Source organism: Stegostoma tigrinum, chromosome 3 (assembly GCF_030684315.1).
Source record: "Stegostoma tigrinum isolate sSteTig4 chromosome 3, sSteTig4.hap1, whole genome shotgun sequence".
Taxonomy (NCBI): domain Eukaryota; kingdom Metazoa; phylum Chordata; class Chondrichthyes; order Orectolobiformes; family Stegostomatidae; genus Stegostoma; species Stegostoma tigrinum.
The window spans coordinates 87,124,487-87,147,433 of record NC_081356.1 but is presented as its reverse complement, the minus strand read 5'-3'; the positions used below and the strand labels follow the sequence as shown (position 1 = coordinate 87,147,433).

Below are 22,947 nucleotides of genomic sequence, written 5' to 3'. Positions count from 1 at the left end.
AAAGCCTACCTGATGAACCTTTCCTTATAAGATAACCCACCAATTCCATATATTAGTCCAATGTCCTTTCTCTGAACCATAATAAACACAGATTGGAATTGGTTATTGATTATATCAAAGAATTACTAAGAATGCAATGTGGAATTATGACAATTATGGATAGGCCTTTATGAATATATTATTTTAAATTAGGCATCTTTGTTGCAGTTTTAACTTTGCAGTCCAATTTTATTTTTAATAGACTAAGCACTTTGAAAAACCAAGCATCACCAAATTATTAATTTCTATAATTGCTTTAAAAAGAACTTCTCTGATAAGGCTCATAAATTTCATGTTTTGTTAGTGACTCACATGGCCACATGTGCATATGTACTCCAAATATCTTTCAAAGTGTGTGCTACAAATCACCTTAGTAATACTGCTCCCTCTCAGTTTCATGCCAATCATATCTCAGTTGCATATGTTATTACAATTTAAAAACACATTTTTAAAATCCATTTTAGGTTCGTCAGCATTCACCTAATTGTCCGCCACATAGTGGCCTTTCCATAAATAACTGCAGCAAAACATCATTTTCAAAAGCTGAGGAGCAATACTCTGAAAGCCAAACACATCTTCAATCTAAAAAATCTACAGTGGCAGACATTAACTTACAGGTATGTTGTCTCTTCCTGTTTTTGTTAATTGTTCATGAAAGAAACCATGTAAAATGTATTTGTGTTTTTGTGAAAATAAATTGATATCTGATAGTGTAATTAGAGCTCTTCTGACTTGAATTAAATGGTGTAAAGCAAGATATAATAATAGACTAGTGGCAGGTAAATTAAAGAAAGATTGAAAGGTATTTTTTAAACCTTAGAGGTAATTGTAAAATGATAATTAGGGAGAGAGTGGAGCCCATTCAGACTACAACTGTATTTTGAGCACGGATCCAGAAGACATAGATAGAGTTCGAAATGAATACCTTGTGCCGGTGTTCACTAATCAGAGGACAGTGAGAGTCTTTTTCCGAGGATGATGACTTCAGCTTGTACAAGGGGGCATAGCTACAAATTGAAGGGTGATAGATTTAAGACAGATGTCAGAGGCAGGTTCTTTACTCAGAGTGGTAAGGGCATGGAACGCCCTGCCTGCCAATGTAGTTAACTCAGCCACATTAGGGGCATTTAAACAGTCCTTGGATAAGCATATGGATAATGATGGGATAGTGTAGGGGGAGGGGCTTAGATTAGTTCACAGATCGGCGCAACATTGAGGGCCGAAGGGCCTGTTCTGCATTGTATTGTTCTATGTGCTATATGATGTGGATATAGAAATTAGAAAGAAAGACAGTAATGTACTTAAAGAAGTTAGAATAGATGGAGAAGAGGTTCTTAATGGTCGGGCAGGCTTAAAAGTAGACGGATCTCCAGGCCTGATAAAATGTATCGCAGGAGTGAGGCAAAGGAGCAACCCCAGTGAAGGGGCAACTATTGGAAGCAATTCAGAGGGACTGAATTAATCTGCGTTGAGAGAGGCAGGTATTAATCAAGAACTATAAGAACAGTGGTTTTGTTAAAAGGAGACCATGTCTAGTCAACTGGATTGAATTTTCCGAGGTGGTGACCAGGTGTGCAGATGAGTGGAGTGTATTTGGTGTAGTCTTCGACTTTGGTAAGGATTTTGACATGGCTGTTGAGAGTGAAGGTAAGAGACCATGGGATTCAAGGAAATTCGGCTAATTGGATCCAGAATTGGCTGAATATCAAGAAGCAGAGGTTGATGGTTGAGAGTTGTTTTCCAACTGGACTCTGCAGAACCCTACTAAACAGGGATCAGTTGTTTGTTAGATATGTGAATGATTTAGACTTAAAAGGGTTACTTCGTGAAGACATGAAAATTGATGAGATAGTGTATAATGACTATTGCCTTAGATGACAGGGAGATACAGATGTTCAGTGTGCTGATCAGTGGCAAATAGAATTCAATGTGAATACATGTGAGATGCTGCACTTGGGTGGGACAAACTAGTCAAGGGAATATATGATGAGTGATAGGACAGTGAGAAGGACATAGATCAGAGGGACCTTGTTGTGTTTTTCTACCAGGCCCTTAAAGCAGTATGACGTGTGGATAATGTGGTTAAGAAGGCATATGGGATACTTACCTTTATTAGCAGAGGCAGCGAGATTAAAAGCAGAGAGATAGTGCCACAATTGTATAAAACTTTGACTAGGCTTCAGCTAGAGTATTGTTTGTAGTTCTGCAATTCACATTATTGGAGGATGTGAGTGCACTGGACTGGGTGAAGAGGAGATCTTTCAGAATGTTGCCTGGGCTAGAGAAGAGAACTTTAAGTTCTGAAGAAGGATTGGGATTGTTTCTTCGGAGCAGAAGAGACTAAAGGGGGACACGATTGGGATGTATAAAACTTTGAGGGGCATAGATAGGGTGGACGGGAAGGTACTTTACCCCTTGATGGAGGGATCACTGACCACAGGGCTTAAGGAAAGTGACAGGAGATTTTGAGGGGATGCTTGGAAATTTTCTTTTACTCTGAGGCTGATAGGAATCTGGAATTCACTGTTAGGTGATAGAGGCAGAACCTCATAACCTTTAAAACATAATTAGATGTCTGCTTCCAAGCCAAGAGCTGGAAACTGGGATTAATATTGTAAGGTCCTTACTTTTGACCAGCACAGCTTCAAGGGGCCAAAGGGTCTTTTTGTGCTGTAGACTTCTAATGATTCTGTAAATATGGAAATTTGTTTTAATTCACCATATTTATTAACACTTAGATGATAGAATAGAATGCCACATATTCACATTTACCAATGACTCAACCATAGGCTGCATTGTAAACATTGCAAATGAAAGTGCGAAAATATAAAAAAAGAAACTGACAGATGAAATAAGTGAGCGCAATTCTGGCAAATAGTTAAAAGCTATAAACTGTGGAATTTTGGGGTTCCATGTACAAAGGTCATTAAAATGTCATGAAGAAATACAGAAAGTAATCAAAAAGGTCACTAGAGTATAACTGAAGGACAGGGATAGAGTTATATTTTGGTAATGGAAAGCCTTGGTCAGCCCGCACCTGACGTACTGTGAGCAGTTTGAGGTCTTGCACCCTGGAAGGGGACTGTGACATCAAGCAGATTTATTACAATAATAAAACCAAAGGGTTAAATTATTAAGAACAATTACACAAATTAGACTAGATTAGATTACCTACAGTGTGGAAACAGGCACTTTGGCCCAACAAGTCCATACCGCCCCTTAAAGCATCCCACCCACACCCATCCCCCTCACCCACACACCACTGAACACTACTGGCAATTTAGCATGGCCGATCCACCTAACCTGCACACCTTTGGACTGTCTCCTTTGGAGGAAACCGGAGCACCCAGAGGAAACCCACACAGACAGTCACCCGAGGCTGGAATCGAACCCGGGTCCCTGGCGCTGTGAGGCAGCAGTACTAACCACTGAGCCACCGTGCCACCCATTTGCACTCAATGTTCTCCCCAAACCATGCAGGTGCACATCTGCTTAGCAGCTGTGAATATGTTGATCAGGAAGAAAGAGAAAGAGACTGTGCACCAGCAACAGTACCTTTAAGATGCACACATGCACAGCTGCATAGCAGTCATAAAAGAACTGTGCATTGCAGCAAGACTGTCATACACAGCAACAGAATTTAAAAGACGCATCTTGTACTTTGGAAGTTTTTAAAGGGGTGACAGGATTATAGTTTTCAAGACACAGAAGGGAACAGATAGCCCAGAACTTTTAGCACCGAAATTAGGAACCACACATACATACAAAATGTGGAAGAAGTTCTGAACTTTTACAAAAAGGCAACTTGTGAGATGAATGATAAATTTTCAAACAGATTGATCGATTTTTGTTATCTATAAATATAAAGTGGAATAGGCAAAAGCAAGTGTATTGAATTTGGTCACAGATCAACCATGAAATCACTGGTGGTACTGTTGTGGTGCAATAGTTGTGTCCCTACCTGTGACCCAGAAGGCCTGGGTTCAAGTGCATCTGTGAAATGGTTGATTAGACTGTAAGAATTAGGAACAGGAGTAAGTCATTCAGCTCCTCAAGCATACTCCGCAGGTTCATAGGATCATTGCTCAACTGACATTCCTCATGTCCACTTTCCTGCACTTGGTTCCCTTAATAATCAAGAAGCTATCTATTTCAGCCCAAAACATACACAGTGACTTGCGCCCACAGCTTCCTCGAGCAAGGAGTTCCAAAGACTGACAACCCTCCCCGGTCTTAAATTTGCACCCCTTTATTCTGAGAGCATGCCGTCTGGTCCTAGGCTCTTCCATGAGGGGAAACATGCTCCCAGCATTTACACTGCCAAGTTCCTTAAGAATCTTATGTTTCGATGAGATCACCTCTCATTCTTCTGAATTCTGGTGAGTTCCTAATGGTTTAGCCTTTACTCATAAGACAATCCCTCCAGCAATGAAATGATATATTTCTGTAAATAATGGGATGGAAACTGCTGATAGTATTCCAGATCCAATCACACCAGCATCTTGTACAGTTGTAGTAAGATGTTCCTACTGTAACACACTTGAAGTAAGGGCCAAAATTCCATTAGCCTTCCTGCTGAACCCAAGTGCTAGCTTCTGGTGTTTCATGTACACGCACCCAAAGTCCCTTTGTGTTGCAGCTTTCTGCAATTTTTCTCTATTTAAATAATATTCTGTTCTTTTGTTTTGCCTTCCAAAATAAACAACTTCACACTTTCCTACATTACACTCCATTTGCAAATTTTTTACCACTTACTTAACCTAAACCTAATCTTTTTTTAAAAATCCCTCTCGCAACCTGCCTTTTAACATATTTTTGTAATATTTGCATATTTGGCTACAGTACAGTCACTTCAAAATCAGGTGAGTTGTCTGCCCGGTGCCAGGGTATGGGACATCTCCGGCCGGCTTGAAAGGATGTTGGAGCGGGAGGGGGAGGATCCAGTTGTTGTGGTCCACGTTGGGACTAACAACGTAGGCATAGCTAGGGTAGAGGACCTGTTCAGGGATTATCAAGCACGAGGAAAGAAATTGAAGTACAGGTCCTCAAGGGTCATAATCTCCAGGTTACTGCCTGAGCTTCGTGCCTATTGGCATAGGGAAAAGAAAGTTAGGGAAGTAAACACGTGGCTAAGGGATTGGTGTGGGAAAGAGGGATTCCATTTCATGGAGCATTGACATCAGTTTTGGAACTGGTGGGGGGGATCTGTACCCTTGGGACGGGCTCCACCTGAACTGATCTGGAACCAGTGTTCTAGCGAAAAGGATAAATAGGGTGGTCAGTAGGACTTTAAACTTCTGAGTCGGGCGGAAGGGAAAGCAAAAGTGACAGGGAGTATGGAGTTAAATGGAAAGATAAGCAACAGGATAGCATGTGTACAGATGGGTTTAAGCTTGAGGCAGACTAGGAATACAGCAAAAAGGAAGGATAGCTTAAGATATCTTAATATTTCCAATATCTCTAAATGATAAGAAAGTTAGCATTAAGGCGCTTTACCTACATGCTTGTAGTACTCGCAACAAAATAGATGAATTAACAGCACAAATCATCTTGAATGATTATGATGTGGCAGGCATCACAGAGACATGGTTGCAGCGAGTTCAGGACTGGCAGTTAAACATCCAAGGATTCACAACTTATCGAAAGGGAGGTGGGCAGAGGGGGCGGGGTTGCCTTGTTAGTTAAGAATGAAATTAAATCTATGGCACTGAGTGACATAGGGTCAGAGGATGAGGAGTCTGTGTAGGGGGAGCTGAGGAACGACAAAGGCAAAAAAAACATAATGGGAGTTATGTACAGACCTCCTAACAGTGATCAGGACCAGGGGCACAAGATGCACCGGGAAATAGATAAGGCATGTCAGAAAGGCAAGGTCACAGTGATCATGGGGGACTTCAATATGCAGGTGGACTGGGTGAATAATGTTGCCGGTGGACCCAAAGAAAGGGAATTCATGGAATGTTTTTAGGATGGCTTTTTGGAACAGCTTGTGATGGAGCCCACAAGGGAGCAAGCTATTCTGGACTTAGGGCTATGTAATGAGCCTGACTTTATAACTGATCTTAAAGTAAGGGAACACTTAGGAGGCAGCAATCATAATACGATTGAGTTCAGTCTGCAGTTTGAAAGAGAGAAGGCAAAATCAGATGTAATGGTGTTATAGTCAAATAAAGGTAATTACAGTGGCATGAGAGAGGAATTGACGAAAATTGACTGGAAGCAGAGCCTAGCTGGGAAAACAGTAGAGCAACAATGGCAGGAGATTCTGGGTGTAATTGAGGACACAGTACAGCGGTTTATCCCAAAGAAAAGTAGGATTATCCCGGTGGGTTTAGACAGCCATGGCTGACAAAAGAAGTCAGGAAACATATCAAAGAAAAAGAGACAACCTATAAAGTGGCCAAGAGCACTGGGAAATCAGAAGATTGGGAAGGATACAAAAACAAACAGAGGATAACAAAGAGAGAAATAAGAAAGGAGAGGATCAAATATGAAGGTAGGCTAGCTAGTAATATTAGAAATGATAGTAAAAGTTTCTTTCAATACATAAGAAACAAACGAGAGGCAAAAATAGACATTGGGCCGCACCAAATTGATGCTGGATGGCTAGTGATGGGAGATAAGGAAATAGCTGAAGAACTTAATAAGTACTTTGCGTCAGTCTTCACAGCGGAAGACATGAGTAGTATGCCAACAATTAGGGAGAGTCAGGGGGCAGAGTTGAGTATGGTAGGCATTATAAAAGAGAAAGTGCTAGAAAAGCTAAAAGGTCTAAAAACAGATAAATCTCTTGACCCCGATGGGCTACATCCAAGAGATTTGAGGGAGGTGGCTGAGGAAATAGCGGAGGTGTTGGTTGTGACCTTTCAAAAGTCACTGGAGTCTGGGAAAGTCCCAGATGATTGGAAAATTGCTGTTGTAACCCCCTTGTTTAAGAAAGGATCAAGGCAAAAGATGGAAAATTATAGGCCGATTAGCCTAACCTCAGTTGTTGGTAAAATTCTAGAATCCATTGTTAAGGATGAGATTTCTAAATTCCTGGAAGTGCAGGATCAGATTAGAACAAGTCAGCATGGGTTTGGAGGTCGTGCCTGACAAACCTGTTAGAATTCTTTAAAGAGGTAACAAGTATGTTAGACCAGGGAAACCCAGTGGATGTTATCTATCTAGACTTCCAAAAGGCCTTTGATAAGGTGCCTCACGGGAGGCTGCTGAGCAAAGCGAGGGCCCATGGTGTTCGAGGTGAACTACTGGCTTGGATTGAGGATTGGCTGTCTGACAGAAGGCAGAGAGTTGGGATAAAAGGCGCTTTTTTGGAACGGCAACCGGTGACGACTGGTGTCCTGCAGGGTTCAGTGTTGGAGCCGCAGCTGTTCACATTATATGTTAATGATCTGGATGAAGGGACTGGGGGCATTCTGGCGAAGTTTGCCGATGATACGAAGATAGGTGGACAGGCAGGTAGTAGTGAGGAGGAGGGGAGGCTGCAGAAAGATTTAGACAGTTTAGGACAGTGGTCCAGGAAATGGCTAATGAAATTCAATGTGAGCAAATGTGAGGTTTTGCACTTTGGAAAAAAATAATATAGGCATAGACTATTTTCCAAACAGTGAGAAAATTCATAAAGCTGAAGTACAAAGGGATCTGGGAGTGTTGGTCCAGGATTCTCTAAAAGTTAACTTGCAGGTAGAGTCCGTGATTAAGAAAGCGAATGTAATGTTGTCATTTATCTCAAGAGGGTTGGAATACGAAAGCAGTGATGTGCTTCTGAGACTTTATAAAGGTCTAGTTAGGCCCCGTTTAGAATACCGTGTCCAATTTTGGACCCCACACCTCAGGAAGGACGTATTGGCCCTGGAGTGTGTCCAGCAGAGATTCACACGGATGATCCCTGGAATGACAGGTTTAAAAATATGACAAACAGCTAGGGATCCTGGGATTGTATTCATTAGAGTTTAGAAGGTTGAGGGGAGATCTAATAGAAACTTAGAAGATAACATATGGCATAGAAAGGGTGGACGCTGGGAAGTTGTTTCCGTTAGGTAGGAAGACTAGGACCCATGGGCACAGCCTTAGAATTAGAGGGGGGTAAATTTAAAACGGAATTGAGGAGACGTTTCTTCAGCCAGAGGGTGGTGGGCTTGTGGAATTTATTGCCACGGAGTGCAGTGGAGGCTGGGACGTTAGATGCCTTCAAGGCAGAGATCGATAAATTCTTGATCTCACAAGGAATCGGGGCTACGAGGAGATTGCAGGGAAGTGGAGTTGAAATGCCCATCATCCATGATTTAAATGGTAGAATGGACTCGATGGGCCAAATGGTCTTACTTTCACTCTTATGTCTTATAGTTTTATGGTCTTGTTTCAATTGGATTTCAATTATGTTTCATATTAAGATAAACATCTAATTCTGTTAACTAGAAATTGAAGGAAGAGAACAAACTGTTGAAAAATGAGTTGGAAAACTTAAGGTAAGTCATTTTGTTTGATATTTGAAATAAATGAATACACTAATCTTTTCAATGAAGACAATGCATATTTTAAATTTCTTGCATATTCCTTCAGAACTGCAGCATTTAGCTAAGCTTATTTCTTACTGTCATTTCTTCTTATAAAACTGAACAATGATATAGCATGAAAGAATGCAACTAGCTCATTGTGTTTATCTTAGCTGTAAGAAATAGCTATCCAATTAGCTCTGTTCTCTGTCCCTTTCTGAAAAGGCTTACCAAATCATTATTCCTTAAATGAGGGTGCAGGAGGGCCTGCTAAGCGCAGCACCAGACACCTCTTTAAAAAGAAAGAGATGTCAACCTGCTGAAGCTACAATACAGTTACTTTTGCACAAACAGCATAAACAGCATGAACAGCAAGTGATAGACAGAGCTAAGTGATCCTACAACCAATGGATTAGACCAGAGAACTGTAGTCCTGCCACATCTAGCTGTGAATGGTGAACAGTGAAACAGCTCTCTGGAAGCTAAGGCTGCGCAAAAATCCCCAATGTTAATAGAGCAGCACAGAATTATAGTGTAAAGATCAAATTACAGCATTCACAACAATCTTTAGTCAGAAGTGCTGAGGGAACGATCCATCTTGGTCTCGTCCAAAACTCCCCAGCATTGAAGATACCAGTCTTCAGCCACTTTGCCACTCCACATGGTATCAAGAAACAGCTCGAGGCACTGCTTACTATAATGCTAAATATTCTTGTAATCATACTGAGGGCTGGTGGTCCAGAACTTGCTATGCCACTTCTACAGTTCTGAAGAAGAGTAGAGTAATACTGAACTTGAAACCTTAATTCTGTCCCCACACACTGCCAGACCTGTTGAGTATCTCCATTCTCGTTTTCAGATTTCTAGCTTCTGTAGTATTTTGTCTTTATTTTCAATGGGGTGAAAAGGTGATAAGTCCCCTGGACCTGGTGAGGTACACCCTAGAATATCAAGAGAAGTGGCTACAAAGATGGTGAATGCAATCTTACAAGAAAAGTTAAATTTTGAAAAAAGAGGATTGGAAAAGGGTATCACCCTTATTCAGAAAGGGAGAGAAACAGAAAAGTAATTATCATCTCATTTGTTTAACATATGAGATTGAGAAAATGTTAATCTGTTATAAAAGGATGGAACAGTGGAAAAACTTAAAAATACATGATAATTTAGCAGATGGGGAACTCCTTCTTGACAAATGTATTAGTTCTTTGAGGAGTAACATTCTGCATAGACAAACAAGCTATTTAATGTAAAATACTTGGACTTCTAAAGACATTTAATAAGGTATTGCACATGACATTATTTCATGAGATAAGTGGGGTAGTGTATTAGCATGGATAGATCATCGACTAACTAATGGAAGACATTTGGAATAAAAGAGGCATTTTCAAGATGACACTTGAAAATAGCAAAGTACCAGAGGGATCAATGCTGGGCCTACAATATATAACAATGATTTAGATCAAGAATGTGAATGTACTGTTGGCAACCTGGTGGCTGACGCAAAGCTAGTAGTGACAAGAACACAGGAGTCTACATAGGGATATAGGCAGGTTAAGTAAGTGGACAAAAATCTAACAAATGGAATATAATGTATGCAAATGTGAGGTTATTCACTTTGATAGAAGGAATAGAAGAGCTGAATGTCATGAAATAGGAAAAGACTGCAGAAAGCTGGGTGGGATTTGGGGGTCCTAGCATATGTATTCCAAAAATCTAGTGTCCAAGTTCAGCAGTCAATAAGGATGGAAAGTGCAACGTGGCCCTTTACTTCACAGGGAATGGAGGATAATAGACAGTATGACAGACAGATAAAACAAATCAACCTTTCCACCTCTATTTGCAACACAGTAAAACTAAAACCTTTAAAGACCCTCAAAATTGACCGCAATGTTTCTAACCTTGGTTTTTTGAATAACCAATTTTGAGTAACTGAATAGAATCCGTACAGTGTAGAAACAGGCCATTTGGCCCATTGGTTCCACACCAACCCTCCAGTGAGCATCCTGCCCAGTCCCACTCCCTACCCAATCCCTATATCCTTGTCTTTTTCCAACACAAACCCATCTAGCCTACACATCACTGGACAGTATGGGCAGTTTAGCATGGCCACTCCACCCAACTTGCTCATCTTTGGATTGAGATTAAACTAGAGCTCCTGGAAGAAACTCACGCAGATATGAGGAGAATGTGCAAACTTCACACAGACAGTCACCCAAGGCTGGTTTGAACCCAGGTCCCAGGTGGTGTGAGCTGACTCAGTGGTTAGCACAGCTGCTGTATTGAGAATTGCATAATCAATTCTCAACACTGTTGTAGCTTGAATAGAAGACTTAATTTCTTAACAATAGTTATTTTAACAGACTAAATCCAAACAAAGTAATCCCATTGATGTCTATCCCCATTAGTCTACTCTTGATCATCAGTAAAGTGCTTCACAGCAGCACCTGATCAGCAATAACCTGTTCATTGACACCCAGTTTGGGTTCTGTCAGGGTCACTGAGCTCTTGACCTCATGATAACATTGGCTCAAAACACAGACAGACAAAAAAAGAGCTGAATTCCAGAAGGAAGGCTAGAGTGGTTGCCCTTGACATAGAGTGTGGCATCATGGAGCCCTAGCTCAGTGGGAGATACTCAATATCCTTGGTCCGACCATCTTAAGCTGCTTCAATGACTTTCCTTACATAAGGTCATTGTGGAGATGCTCCTAGATGATTACACAACATTTAGCACTATTTTCACCTCCTCAGATACTGAAACTGTCCATGTCCAAGTGTAGCAAGGCCTGAGTTGAAAAGTGGCAATCAACATTTGCATCACAAATATCAGGCAATGATCATTTCCACCAGAAGAGAATCTAATCCTTGTCCATCTATATTCAGTAGCGTTATGATCACTGAATTACCCTACTATCAACTTCCTGGGAATTAACATTGACTAGATATTGAATGGGATTGGACATATAAAAAAGTGTAGTAGCTAAATCAGCAGGTCATACGCTGGGAATCCTGCAGCAAATAACTCACCTCCTGACTTCAAAAGCCCGTCCACCATCTGTAAGGCAGAAATCAGGAGTTTGACAGAATGTTCCTCGGTTGCCTGAATGTGTGCAGCTCTATCAGCAGTCAAGAAATGTGACAATCCAGGACAAACTAGTCATTTGTTTGGTACCACACCTACAAACATCTACTTCCTCCATCACTTGTGCCAATAGAAACAGTGTGTAGCATCTACAAGATATATTACAGAAATTCACCAAGATTTCGTTAGCATTTTCCACACCCAAGGCTACTTGTATCCCAAAGGACAAGGGCAGCAGATACATGGGAGCACCACCACCTGTAGATTCCTCTTCAAGCTGCTCACCATTCTGACAATAAAATATCATTCCTTCAGTGTAGTTTGGTCAAAATCCTAGAATTCCCTTCCTAATGGCATTGTAAGTCTACCCACAACACATGGATTGAATTAGTTCAAGAAAGCAGATTTCCAATACCTTCTCAATGGCAACTTAAGATGAACATTAAATGCTGGCCAGCCAATGACACCCACATCCCATGACTCAAAAATAATCCAATATTTTAAGCAACTACTTCATAGGACAGCCTCAATTATATCTGGCATTTGAAGTTACTTAGGTTTGCTTCTGAGAATATGCGGATGTACTGTTACTTTTCTTCCATGAAGCTTGTTTTTTTGATGAGTACGCTCTCGTGCTGTCTGCTGCAGGCATTGCAGCCTCAGTTCTTGACCTTTGTTATATCTGCCCACACTACTATCAAGAAATCTTTGGGCTGAACTTTACCAAAAATTGGCTGAATACCAGTTTTGGTGAGTTTCATGGAAGGTTTCAGTCTGAACTCTAGTGAGCTCTCATGCAATTTTGTGCTGCCTGCTTGCTGCTTACACCATACCACTATGGCTTCATTCTTGCACTACCTTTCACTTAGAGTGGCAAAATGCTCACCAGTGTTGGCACCTCCTGACATTTGTGCTGCACACCATATTTAAACACCAGTTGCACAGCACATTAAATGCTGCCAGTCTTGTGTGAAGTAGTCACCCGTATAATTGAAGTGCCCATTATCTTTAATAATTGCAGGACTTCTGCACAACATGCAATGATATTATTATAACACAGGGACAGCAAGCCAAATCAAGTTAGGCTCACTATCACTAGTTTTGCTATGCATTGAAATTAAAACATTCAACAACCCTTAAAATTGCTAAGTTGTTCTTAACCAGACATTATGAACAACAGATTTTGGACCCCAAATTTATAGCTTTAAAAAATTATTAATATTATAACTTTAGCAGAACACAGATAAGAAAATAATCTAATTGATTGATGATCTAAGCCCAATCATCTTTGATCATGAACTTCAACTCATATGTTGAAAGGCAGACAGTCCAGCACAGTTAGGGGATACATCAACAAACAGAAAGACAAAATAATAATTTGCCAATTTGATAGCTATTTCAATGATGAAATCCCTAGATGATGGCTTGCCTTATAGGCAAGTCAAACTGTACATTTTTACTGGATTCTGAAGTCACCAATTAAAGCAGCAGCCTCAGCAGAACTCTAGAGATAGCTTATGGTCTGGCATTCTTTTCTCAAGTATTCAACAAGTCAATAACCAGAGAGAAAACAAAATCCTAAAATCAGCCTAGCCAAGATGCTTTTGCAACATAAGCCAGCATCCTGTCCAAAACCTCGTCAGAACCAATTCACTCTGTTTTTCTCCTTTTATTTAACATTCTGTGTAGTTGGCTGACTAGCATTGGTCCTCCTTTGATTGGCCAGTTCAACATCCAAACTGTTGCCAGTCCCCATGCATCGCAGCATCTCAGTGCTTAATCATCTATGATGTTGTTAGAGCAGTAGTTAAGCTGTATTATCTTTCCAGGCCAAGCCCCAACAGAAAACACCTGTCTTTGTTATGTTTTCAAGCAAGCTGCTATTTAAAGTTTGGATTTCAGTTCTGAACTTCAACTTGCAGTACCAAACCAAAAAAGGAGGAAAAGGAAAGAAAAATAGCATAAAGAACTGTGGATGCTAGAGATATGAAATAAAACCAGAAATTGCTGGAGAATCTCAGCAGGTCTGATAACATCTATTAGAAGAAAGCAAAGTTAATGTTTTGAGTCTGGTGACTCTTTATTAAAAGAACATAAGTGATGATCTCAACAATATTCTGTATTCATCAAAGGTAAGTGCCATGATTCCCCCTCCCCCTCTCTGCAAGCTCACAGTTACTGTAACTGTACTGTTGCACCCACCTCCCACCAATGGTTGTGGTCTACCAGTCTGATTATTATGTGTCATTTTCTTCAATTGTTTTCACCCATGCAGTTCCTTCCAAGCAATTAACTCTTCATGTCTGCTGTTCTTTCTAATCACTTGGAACATTCCATTACCTGACTAATGAAGAACCTGCCTTCTAACTGACCATAGACTCTATTTGACTATTCATTTCGAACAAACATGATAAACTACCTAGCTGTCTATCTACTCTAAAATGCAAGGCAGAGATGCTTTGAGCATTCAAGTCAGCACAAAGTGAGTGAACAGTAAGAAAACCAACTACAAGAACTCCAGTGTACCCAGTTCTGTACCCAGTATCTGTCCTTATGTGAAAAGTGGACAGGTGGCAGCATTGTAATTTAATGTGTCGATGAGCTCCCAAATGAGTCCCAAATATGCCCTGATGAGGCCAATGGTCTGCTGATATCACCCTGTATTGAAGTAGGGTGCTGGCATTACTGCCCATGGAGGGTGCAGTGAAGTGTTGAGGAATGCTAACCAACGTGGATACCCGAGAAAGGTGCCATTGAGTTACTCAGACTTGCATGTCAGGAATTATTGCTATCTAGTTTCTCTCAGCTGTTTTAGAAAGTGCCAAACTGCTTATAAATGAGACTAGATTGGGAAGTTGAGAAGAAAACATTACGATAGAGAACAACTTGAAGGTTAATCAGGAGAAAGAAATTAGAGTATGAGAGGAACTAGCTGGAAGTGTAGAAATGTATAGGAAGAATGTCTGCAGGTATCCAAAAAAAATGGAAGACTAACACTCACCTTATTTACTCTTGAGAGTGAAACTGCAATTAATAATAAATAATAACACATTAGATAAAACGAATATTTTGTCTGCATTCACAACAGAGAATATAAGAAATCATTCCAATTAAAGCTGTAACTCAGGTGTTGTAATGGAAAGAAGAACTTAAGTGAAATTACAATCGCAAAGGAAAAGGTATTAAGCAAGCTGGTGGAGCTGCAAACTGATGAGTCTCTGAATAAGATGGACTTCGCCCCCGGACTTTAAAAGAGGTTGCTAATGTGGTGGTAGAGATGTTATTAATTTTCCAAATTTCCAGACAAATGTGAGGTGATGCATTTTGGAATATCAAGTACAGGTGGAAATTATGCAGTGAATGGCAGAAACCTTAGGAGCATTGATAAGCAGAGGGATCTGGGTGTGTAGATCCATAGATCACTGAAGGTGGACGTTCAGGTAGATAAGATAGTAGAAAAGGCATATAGCATTCTTGCCTTCATTGCAAGGGACATTGAGTATAAGAATAGACAAGTTATGCTACAGCTTTATCAAACTTTAATTAGGCCACACTTGGAATATTGAGTACTGTTCTGGCCACCAGGCTACCAGAAGGATATGGATGCTTTGGGGAGGGTACAGAAGATGTTTACCAGGATGTTGTGTGGTATGGGGAATTTTAACTATAAAGAAAAGTTGGATAGACTCCTTTTGTTTTCACTGGAATGCAGGAGATTGAGGGGTGACCTGATTGAAGTTTATAAGATGGTGAATGGAATGGATAGATTGGAAAGTATGAGGCTTTTTCCCAGGGTGGAGGGGTCAATTACTAGGGGACACAGGTTCAAGGTGTGAAGGGGCAAGTTTAAAAAAAGATGTGAGGCACATTTTTCACACAGGGTGGTGGAGTGCCTGAAACCTGCTGCCAGAAGAGGTGGTGGAAGCAGACACAATAGCAGCATTCAAGAAGCACCCGAACAAATGCATGAATAGGACTGGTTTACAAAGATACAGATTCAGTAAGTGAGGACAGTTTTAATATGTAAAGGGAAAATATATTGGCGCAGGCTAAGAAGGCTGAAGGGCCTGTTCCAATGATGTATTGTCCTTCGTTCTTTATATTCCCTAGATTTAAGGAAAGGTTCTATTGGATTGGAAAGTAACAAATATAACATCCCTGTCCAAGATGGGAGGGAGCGGAAAACAGAAACTACAGGCAAGGTAGCTAAACATCTGTCATGGAGAAGGTGTTGGAATTGATGATTAAAGAAATTATTGTTGTTGCACTTCGAAAATTTTAAATTAATCAGGAAGAGTCAGCATGGTTTATCAGAGGCGATCATATTTAACCAGTTTATTGGAGTTCTTTTAAGGAGTTACATGTGGACAAAGGGGAACCTGTAGATGTACTGTAGTTGATTTCCTGAAAGCATTTGACAAGGTGTCACATTAAACACAATTGTGAAAAATACAAGCTCACAGTCTAGGGGTGATGGATAGAAGATTGGTTGCCTAACTGGCTGCCAGAACACAGAAAGTTGCATAAATCAGTCAGTGCCTGACTGGCAAGATGTGACAATTGGAGTCCTGCAGGGGTCTGGGCTGGGACTTTTACTTTTTACAGTTTACACCAATGACTTCGATGAAAGGAGCAAAGCCTTAGTAGTTAAATTTGCAGGCAATGCCAAGATGGCTAGCAAACTACGTTGTGAAGAAGGAAGTTGTAGGTAGATATAGATTAGTTGAACACTGGGGAAAAATCTGGCAAATGGAGTATAGTGTGGGAAAATGTGAAACCTTTAATTGGCAGCAAGATCAGAATCAGAGTATTAATTAATTGAAGAATGACTGCAGAATTTTGAGGTGCAGAATGCTTAAGGTGTTAAGCGCATGAGTCACAAAAAGCTAGTATGCACTTTCAGCATGTTGTCAAGAAAGCTATTGGAATATTCTCCTTTATTACGAGAAGAGTTGAACATAACAGTAAGAATGTTATGATTCTGTCATCCAGGGCCTTGGTGAGACTATATTTTGAATGTTGAATATAAGACCATAAGACATAGGAGTGGAAGTAAGGCCATTCGGCCCATCAAGTCCATTCCGCCTTGTAAATCATGGCTGATGGGCATTTCAACTCCACTTCCCTGCACTCTCCCCATAGCCCTTGATTCCTTGTGAGATCCTTGTGAGGCTTCTTGTGAATATAATTTTAGCCTCCTTATTTAAGGATGAATGTAAATGCATTAGAGACATGTCAGAGGATATTACTAAATTGCTAACTGCACTGAGTGGATTTCATCATGAGAAGTTGGACAGGTTCGGTATATATCTACTGGAGTTCGGAAGAGTGATGGTAACTTGGTTGCACTGCATTATATCCTGAATGGTTATAACAAGGGCAACACGGAATGGATGTTTCCTTTTGTGTGTCAGTCCGGAACCCAGGGGCATTGTTTTAAAATTTAAATGTTGCTCTTATAGGACAGCGATGAGTTTTTATTTATCTGAGGCTTTTGTGACTTTGGAACACTGCCTCAGAAGGCAGTTGAGGTAGGTTCATTGAATTAATAGTAACTGGAGTACTGAAAGATTCACAGACTTTTATTACATCTCCTACGTATTTATGTATCTCAGTATATTGCAATATCAGGCAGTCCTCTGGCCTAATACAGAGGGAGCAAGATATCTGTTACCCTAATATTTGTTGTTTCACGTTTACATTCCTGTTCTTCTGGGGGACCAATTTCTGGTATTCCTTCAGCTTTTTCATACTCAAGTTGTCACTTCTTTTCACAGATAGATCTTTTACCTCCACCTAAGATAGTAAATACAGCTTTTGTTTTAATGAATCCACTGTCAATTGTCTGGAAAACCCCATATCCTTTAGAGAAGCAAACTGCCACCCCACAGCAATGTAGTTGACTCTCATTTACTTTTTGGGCAATTAGGGATGGGTAATTGCTCTCCTAGCCAACGATGTCCTCATATGATGAATGAATTTTAAGAAATTATTAATGCACTTTAAACTCCTATTTAATTTTAACAGTGCAATAAACTGCTTCCTTTTGTTTTACACATTCTATGCTGTTGGCCCAAGTACTCATTGAACATGGTTACATTCAGAGAAAAAACAGTTACAAGGCATTGCTACACTTAAGTGTTCAAAAATATTAGTTACATTCGATACAACCCAGCAATAAGGGCAGGATTATTGGCAAGTTTTCCACTTGGCCAATCAAAACAGTCTAGGGCTCACTGAAGAGCTGTACCAGGATCACATTTAAGTGGAGAAGAAAACCAGGTAAAAATAGATGAAGACTCCATGCAGGAAAAAAACTTGGTAGCTGCATTGCTAAGGAAATGACAAAGCAATATTTAACTGTATGCAGATAACAAGGTGTATAGCTGGATGAACACAGGCCAGGCAGCATCAGAGGAGCGGGAAGGCTGACGTTTTGGGTCTAGAACCTTCTTCAGAAATGGAGGAGGGGAAGGGGGTTCTGAAATAAATAGGGAGAGAGGGGGAGACGGATAGAAGATGGATAGAGGAGAAGATAGGTGGAGAGGTTACAGACAGGTCAAAGAGATGGGGATGGAGCCAGTAAAGGTGAGTGTAAGTGGGGAGTTAGGGAGGAGATGGGTCAGTCCAGGGAGGACGGACAGGTCAAGGGGTCAGGATGAGGCTGGTAGGTAGGAGATGGGGGTGGGGCTTGAGGTGGGAGGAGGAGATAGGTGGGTGGAAAGATAGTTAGCGAGGGGGGACGAGTTGGGCTGATTTTGGGACGTAGTAGGGGGAGGGGAGATTTTGAAGCTTGTGAAGTTCATATTGATACCATTGAGCTGTAGGGTTTCCAAATGGAATGTGAGTTGCTGTTCCTGCAAACTTTGGGTGGCATGGTTGTGGCACTGCAGGAGGCCCAGGATGGGCATTTTGTCTGAGGAATGGGAGGAGGTGTTGAAATGGTTCGTGACAGGGAGGTGCTCAGTTCGCAGTAAACAACTGCACCTCCCAGTCGTGACCATTTCAACTCCTCCTCCCGTTCCTCAGACGACGTGTCCACCCTGGGTCTCCTGCAGTCCCACAATGATGCCACCCGAAGGTTGTAGGAACAGCAACTCGGTTTCCGCTTGGAAACCCTGCAGCCCAGTGGTATCAATGTGGATTTCACATGCTTCAAAATCTCCCCTCCACCACTGCATCCCAAAACCAGCCCAGCTCGACCCCACCTTCCTAACCTGTCCTTACTCCCACCTATCCCCTCCTTCCACCTCAAGCCCCACCCCCATCTCCTACTTACTAATCTCATCCTGCTCCCTTGACCTATCCATCCTCCCTGGCCTGACCTATGTCCTCCCTAACTCCCCACCTACATTCACCTTTACTGGCTCCATCCCCGCCTCTTTGACCTGTCTGTCTCCTCTCCACCTGTCTTCTCCTCCTCCCATCTTCTATCCACCTCCTCTTCTCTCCCTTTTTACTTTAGAACCCCCTTCCCTTCCCCCTGTTCTGAAGAAGGGTCTAGACCTGAAACGTCAGCCTTCCTGCTCCTCTAATGCTGCTTGGCCTGCTGTGTTCATCCAGCTCTACAACTTGTTATTTAAGATTCTCCAGCATCTGCAGTTCTTGCTATCTCTACTTACTGTATGCAGCTTGAACTTGAAAAAATTCCAGGAGTCAGTAAGTGCATAATTAATAGTATAATTGAGGCTCATCTAACTATGATTGGATACTTATATCAGAACTAAGTAAGAATTTCCAGCAGTTAGTAGGCAACAACAAATATTGCAGTGAGGGCTCAGTAAAAGTCCCGAGAGCTGTGAGAGCTCAGAAGAATATGTAGTTCAGTGCAGCTGTGAGCGAAGGTGAAGGAATTGCATAAACAGCATTGGCTTTGCAAAATTAAACAAGATTAGAGCTTAGTAAAAGAAATCCAGATATAGCGTTGGCTTAGTGAAGCTCAACTTTTGTGAAGAATAGAACTTATGCCTGTCAGTGATAGTAGGAACTGCAGATGCTGAGATAACAAGGTGTAGAGCTAGATGAACACAGCAGGCCAAGCAGCATCAGAGGAGCAGGAAAGCTGACGTTTCGGGCCTGGACCCTTCAGAAAATCTTCAGAAAATTTCTTGTTATCTCTTATGCCTGTCAGTAACTGCTGGACCATCTAGGGGAGCATAGTCCCAGGAATAGAAGGCGATTCATCTTAAAATAAGCAGTCACTAAGGCAGTCCATGACACAACAGCTCTGAATGGAGTTCAAGGCCAGGTCTTCAAAGTGTGCAATTGGAATCTCTTGCGAAGTCTAAATGAGATGTATTGACATATAGCATCGCCAGCATCTGTGGCATATTACTGAAAAACCTGTGGAATCTGCTTTGATCGCCATTGCTGTTTGCTGAATTGCAACTGATTTGCTTTGTTTGATGCGTGACAAGTTTCGTCTGTTACCTGTATTTGCCTCATAAAGTATAAAATTTATAATGTTAGAATGTAAATTATATTTATCATGCACGGTATAAACCCTTTCTCAATCTTTGCATGGTTGAGCAAGTTTTATTTTCAATAAACTAGTTGTTTTTTATTGACTAAAGAAATCTGTCTGAATTGTTCATAATACTCAACCAGAGAGTCTAAAACCTGTATAGTTGGCCGTAGGACCACTTGTTGCAATTTAAAATTTGTTAAAACCAGTGGAGGAATAGGATTAAAAAAGACTCGTTGCATGCCTTCAACTTTGGTTATAATAAAAAAAATGTTCCTTGAAGTAATAAATTCCCTTTTTTTAGATCTGTCCATAATTTCCAAAAAAATCATAATTTCTGTTCAAGGTTTATTTGCTTTATTCTTTGAAGGTTGCAATATCTACAACTACTAGAAGAAAAGCAGAATGTGCCCTATGATGAACGACGTGTAATTCTACTGAAAGCTCACATATTGCAGCTGGAGAGGCAGGTAATGTAATTTCTAAGACAGTATTAGAGTTTGGTTTTCCTTTTTGTGATGGAATTTATTGATGCTGCTGGAATTTGAAATTGAATACCTGGTTCACTGGGTACAAATTACATCATTTTTAGGGTCGATTAATTCACTATTTTTCCTTAGCTACATTATTTGCTCAAAATAATATTGTACCTAGATTTATCTTAATTTTACTTTAATTGATTTCTTTTTCCCCTTTCACTACCAGTGCATCCACTACATCTGTAGCTACTCCTTTTAATATTTTAAGATGTATCCCATCAGTCTTTAGGCTCATTATTTTCCCTAAGACTTTTTCTCTAGTGATAGCTTTGTATTTCTTCCTTCCTCTTCTTTTCCCCTGAATATTTAATAATTTTGGAATGCTATTAGTGCCTTCTACTGTGATACATTCAAGTATTTATTCAATTCCTTTGCCCTTTCCTTGGTCTCCATTAATATTTTGGGGTTTTTAAAACTTCGAACCCTTTGGCTTGTATTTTTTTCTGTCAATCTGATGCTATTGTTAACTTAAATCAAAACTAACAGAACTATGGATGCTGTAAATCAGAAACAAAAACAGAAAGGCACAGTATGTCTGGCAACAGAGACATCTGAGAAGAATCAGAGTTAACATTTCTGCACATATGACCCTCCCACAGGACTTTGTATTGGAAGACCCGCAAGGACCTGCTGAGCTTCTCCAGCAATTTTTGTTTTTGTTGCTATCGTTAACTTAGCTGGTTGACCATAGTTGGCTTATCCCTTTCCTCGAATTCTTCTTCCTAGCTGGACAATGTTTTTGCTGTGAGCCATAAACTATTCCTTAAACCATTTCAAATCAAGTGAGCACTTGCACTTCCTGGAAATACCTGTCAAATGTGTGGCCAGAGTTGAGGCTCTAAGATAGGGCTCATCAGCTGCACAAGGACCCACAGAATCCATCATCAGTGAACACAGAATTTCCTAGGTGTACGATCACTTTCAACAGTGAGTGATCGCCAATGACGAATTTCTTAAACGTTTGCCATTGTTCCTCAGCCGTCATTGCTGCTGAACTCGTTCCCGAGTGCACTCTAGCCAGTCATGCCCTTTTTGCTTTGTAATTACCCTTATTTAAGTTTTGACACTAATTAGTTCACCCACTTGGATTGAGTTTGCTTTTTATCAAGTTTAACTTGAATAATTAATTATTTTGTCACTTAGGGTAAAAAAAAAGCCCTGTCAGTACTGACATAAGAAATTAAATGACTTGGGCAATTTCCTGTATTTTTATCCTTAAATTTATCCTTTGTTTGTTTTTATTGTCCCTGCCCTGATTATCAGTGTAATTTAAGCTTTCTTTTTTGCAGGTTCATTGAGAGTTATTTGTGGCCTAGAGTTTGAGGACAGCTTCCATTATACAACACTTTTTACATGCTCTTGCTTTGGAAATTACAGAATTAAAAATTAATTTCAATCTGATGCCCTCTGCATCGAAAGATGTCTGCGTTAACAGGGGATACAACTGTGTTTCAACTTGAGTAATCATATTTAGGAATCCTTACAAAAGTTTGCTGATTTCAGTGTTCAGATATGCAATTTATTTCTTTATATTCAAAATCATTTGATCAATGTTTCTAATTAAGATTTCTTTATCCTGCATTCTTATTGTTAATATTGATTATTAAGTGATTTTCAATCTGTTAATGTTCTCTAGACTTTGTAATTGTATTGTTTTAAATAGGTAGTGCTACTTACCGAGGGACTGAGTTCAAGAGCTGCTCTGATGATGGAGATAGAAAATGCTTTAGAACTTTTAAACGAGCGATTCAGGTAATCACTATATAAAATGTAAAGCTGCATTTCTTGGCCAAAATGGGATATTTTATATAGAAATATAAACTTGGCCAAGGAGATGTTTGGAAAGGAATGTTTCTTATGGACAATGCCTTTTCTTTACTGGGTGCACCTGTTTCTTTATTGAGGAAACTTTTTTTGCTTTCTCGGAAACACAAATACTTTAAACCTTGAGCAAAGCAAAAAGGCACTGTCAAGGAAAGTTGGAGCAATAATAGGATGTGAAAATGGATATTTCCTGGTAAATTATTTGTGCAGTTGTATTTTACTTTTTTGTCTGATTTGGCAATCTGAAATCTATTTGAAAGTATTTTTTTGAGAGTGTAAGATATATTTTAGTTTTACTGCAGTACATTATCTGACTTCATTGGCACCAATTTGGCATGGTCTCTTTCTCTCTGTCTCAGACTTGAAGCCACTTCAAACCTTCTATGTTATGACTATCCTAGTGATACACCGCTGCATGAATCCTTTCCCTGTGTCAAATTTGAGGGTGCTTTCAGCTTTCTGACTTGCGGTCACTGATGAAGGGATTCACAAGGGTCCACT

The 22,947-nt window shown here is 40.4% G+C and overlaps 1 protein-coding gene across 1 annotated transcript in view; it reads left to right on the top strand.

Moving 5' to 3' along the window:
- LOC125451045 (uncharacterized) overlaps positions 1-22,947 on the top strand; it is a 145,817-nt gene that overhangs the window by 25,321 nt on the left and 97,549 nt on the right. The window contains exons 2-5 of the mRNA XM_048527729.2: positions 504-656; positions 8,461-8,510; positions 20,454-20,553; positions 22,286-22,374. Coding sequence (XP_048383686.1) covers positions 504-656; positions 8,461-8,510; positions 20,454-20,553; positions 22,286-22,374 — 392 coding nt within the window. The remainder of the gene's footprint in view (positions 1-503; positions 657-8,460; positions 8,511-20,453; positions 20,554-22,285; positions 22,375-22,947) is intronic.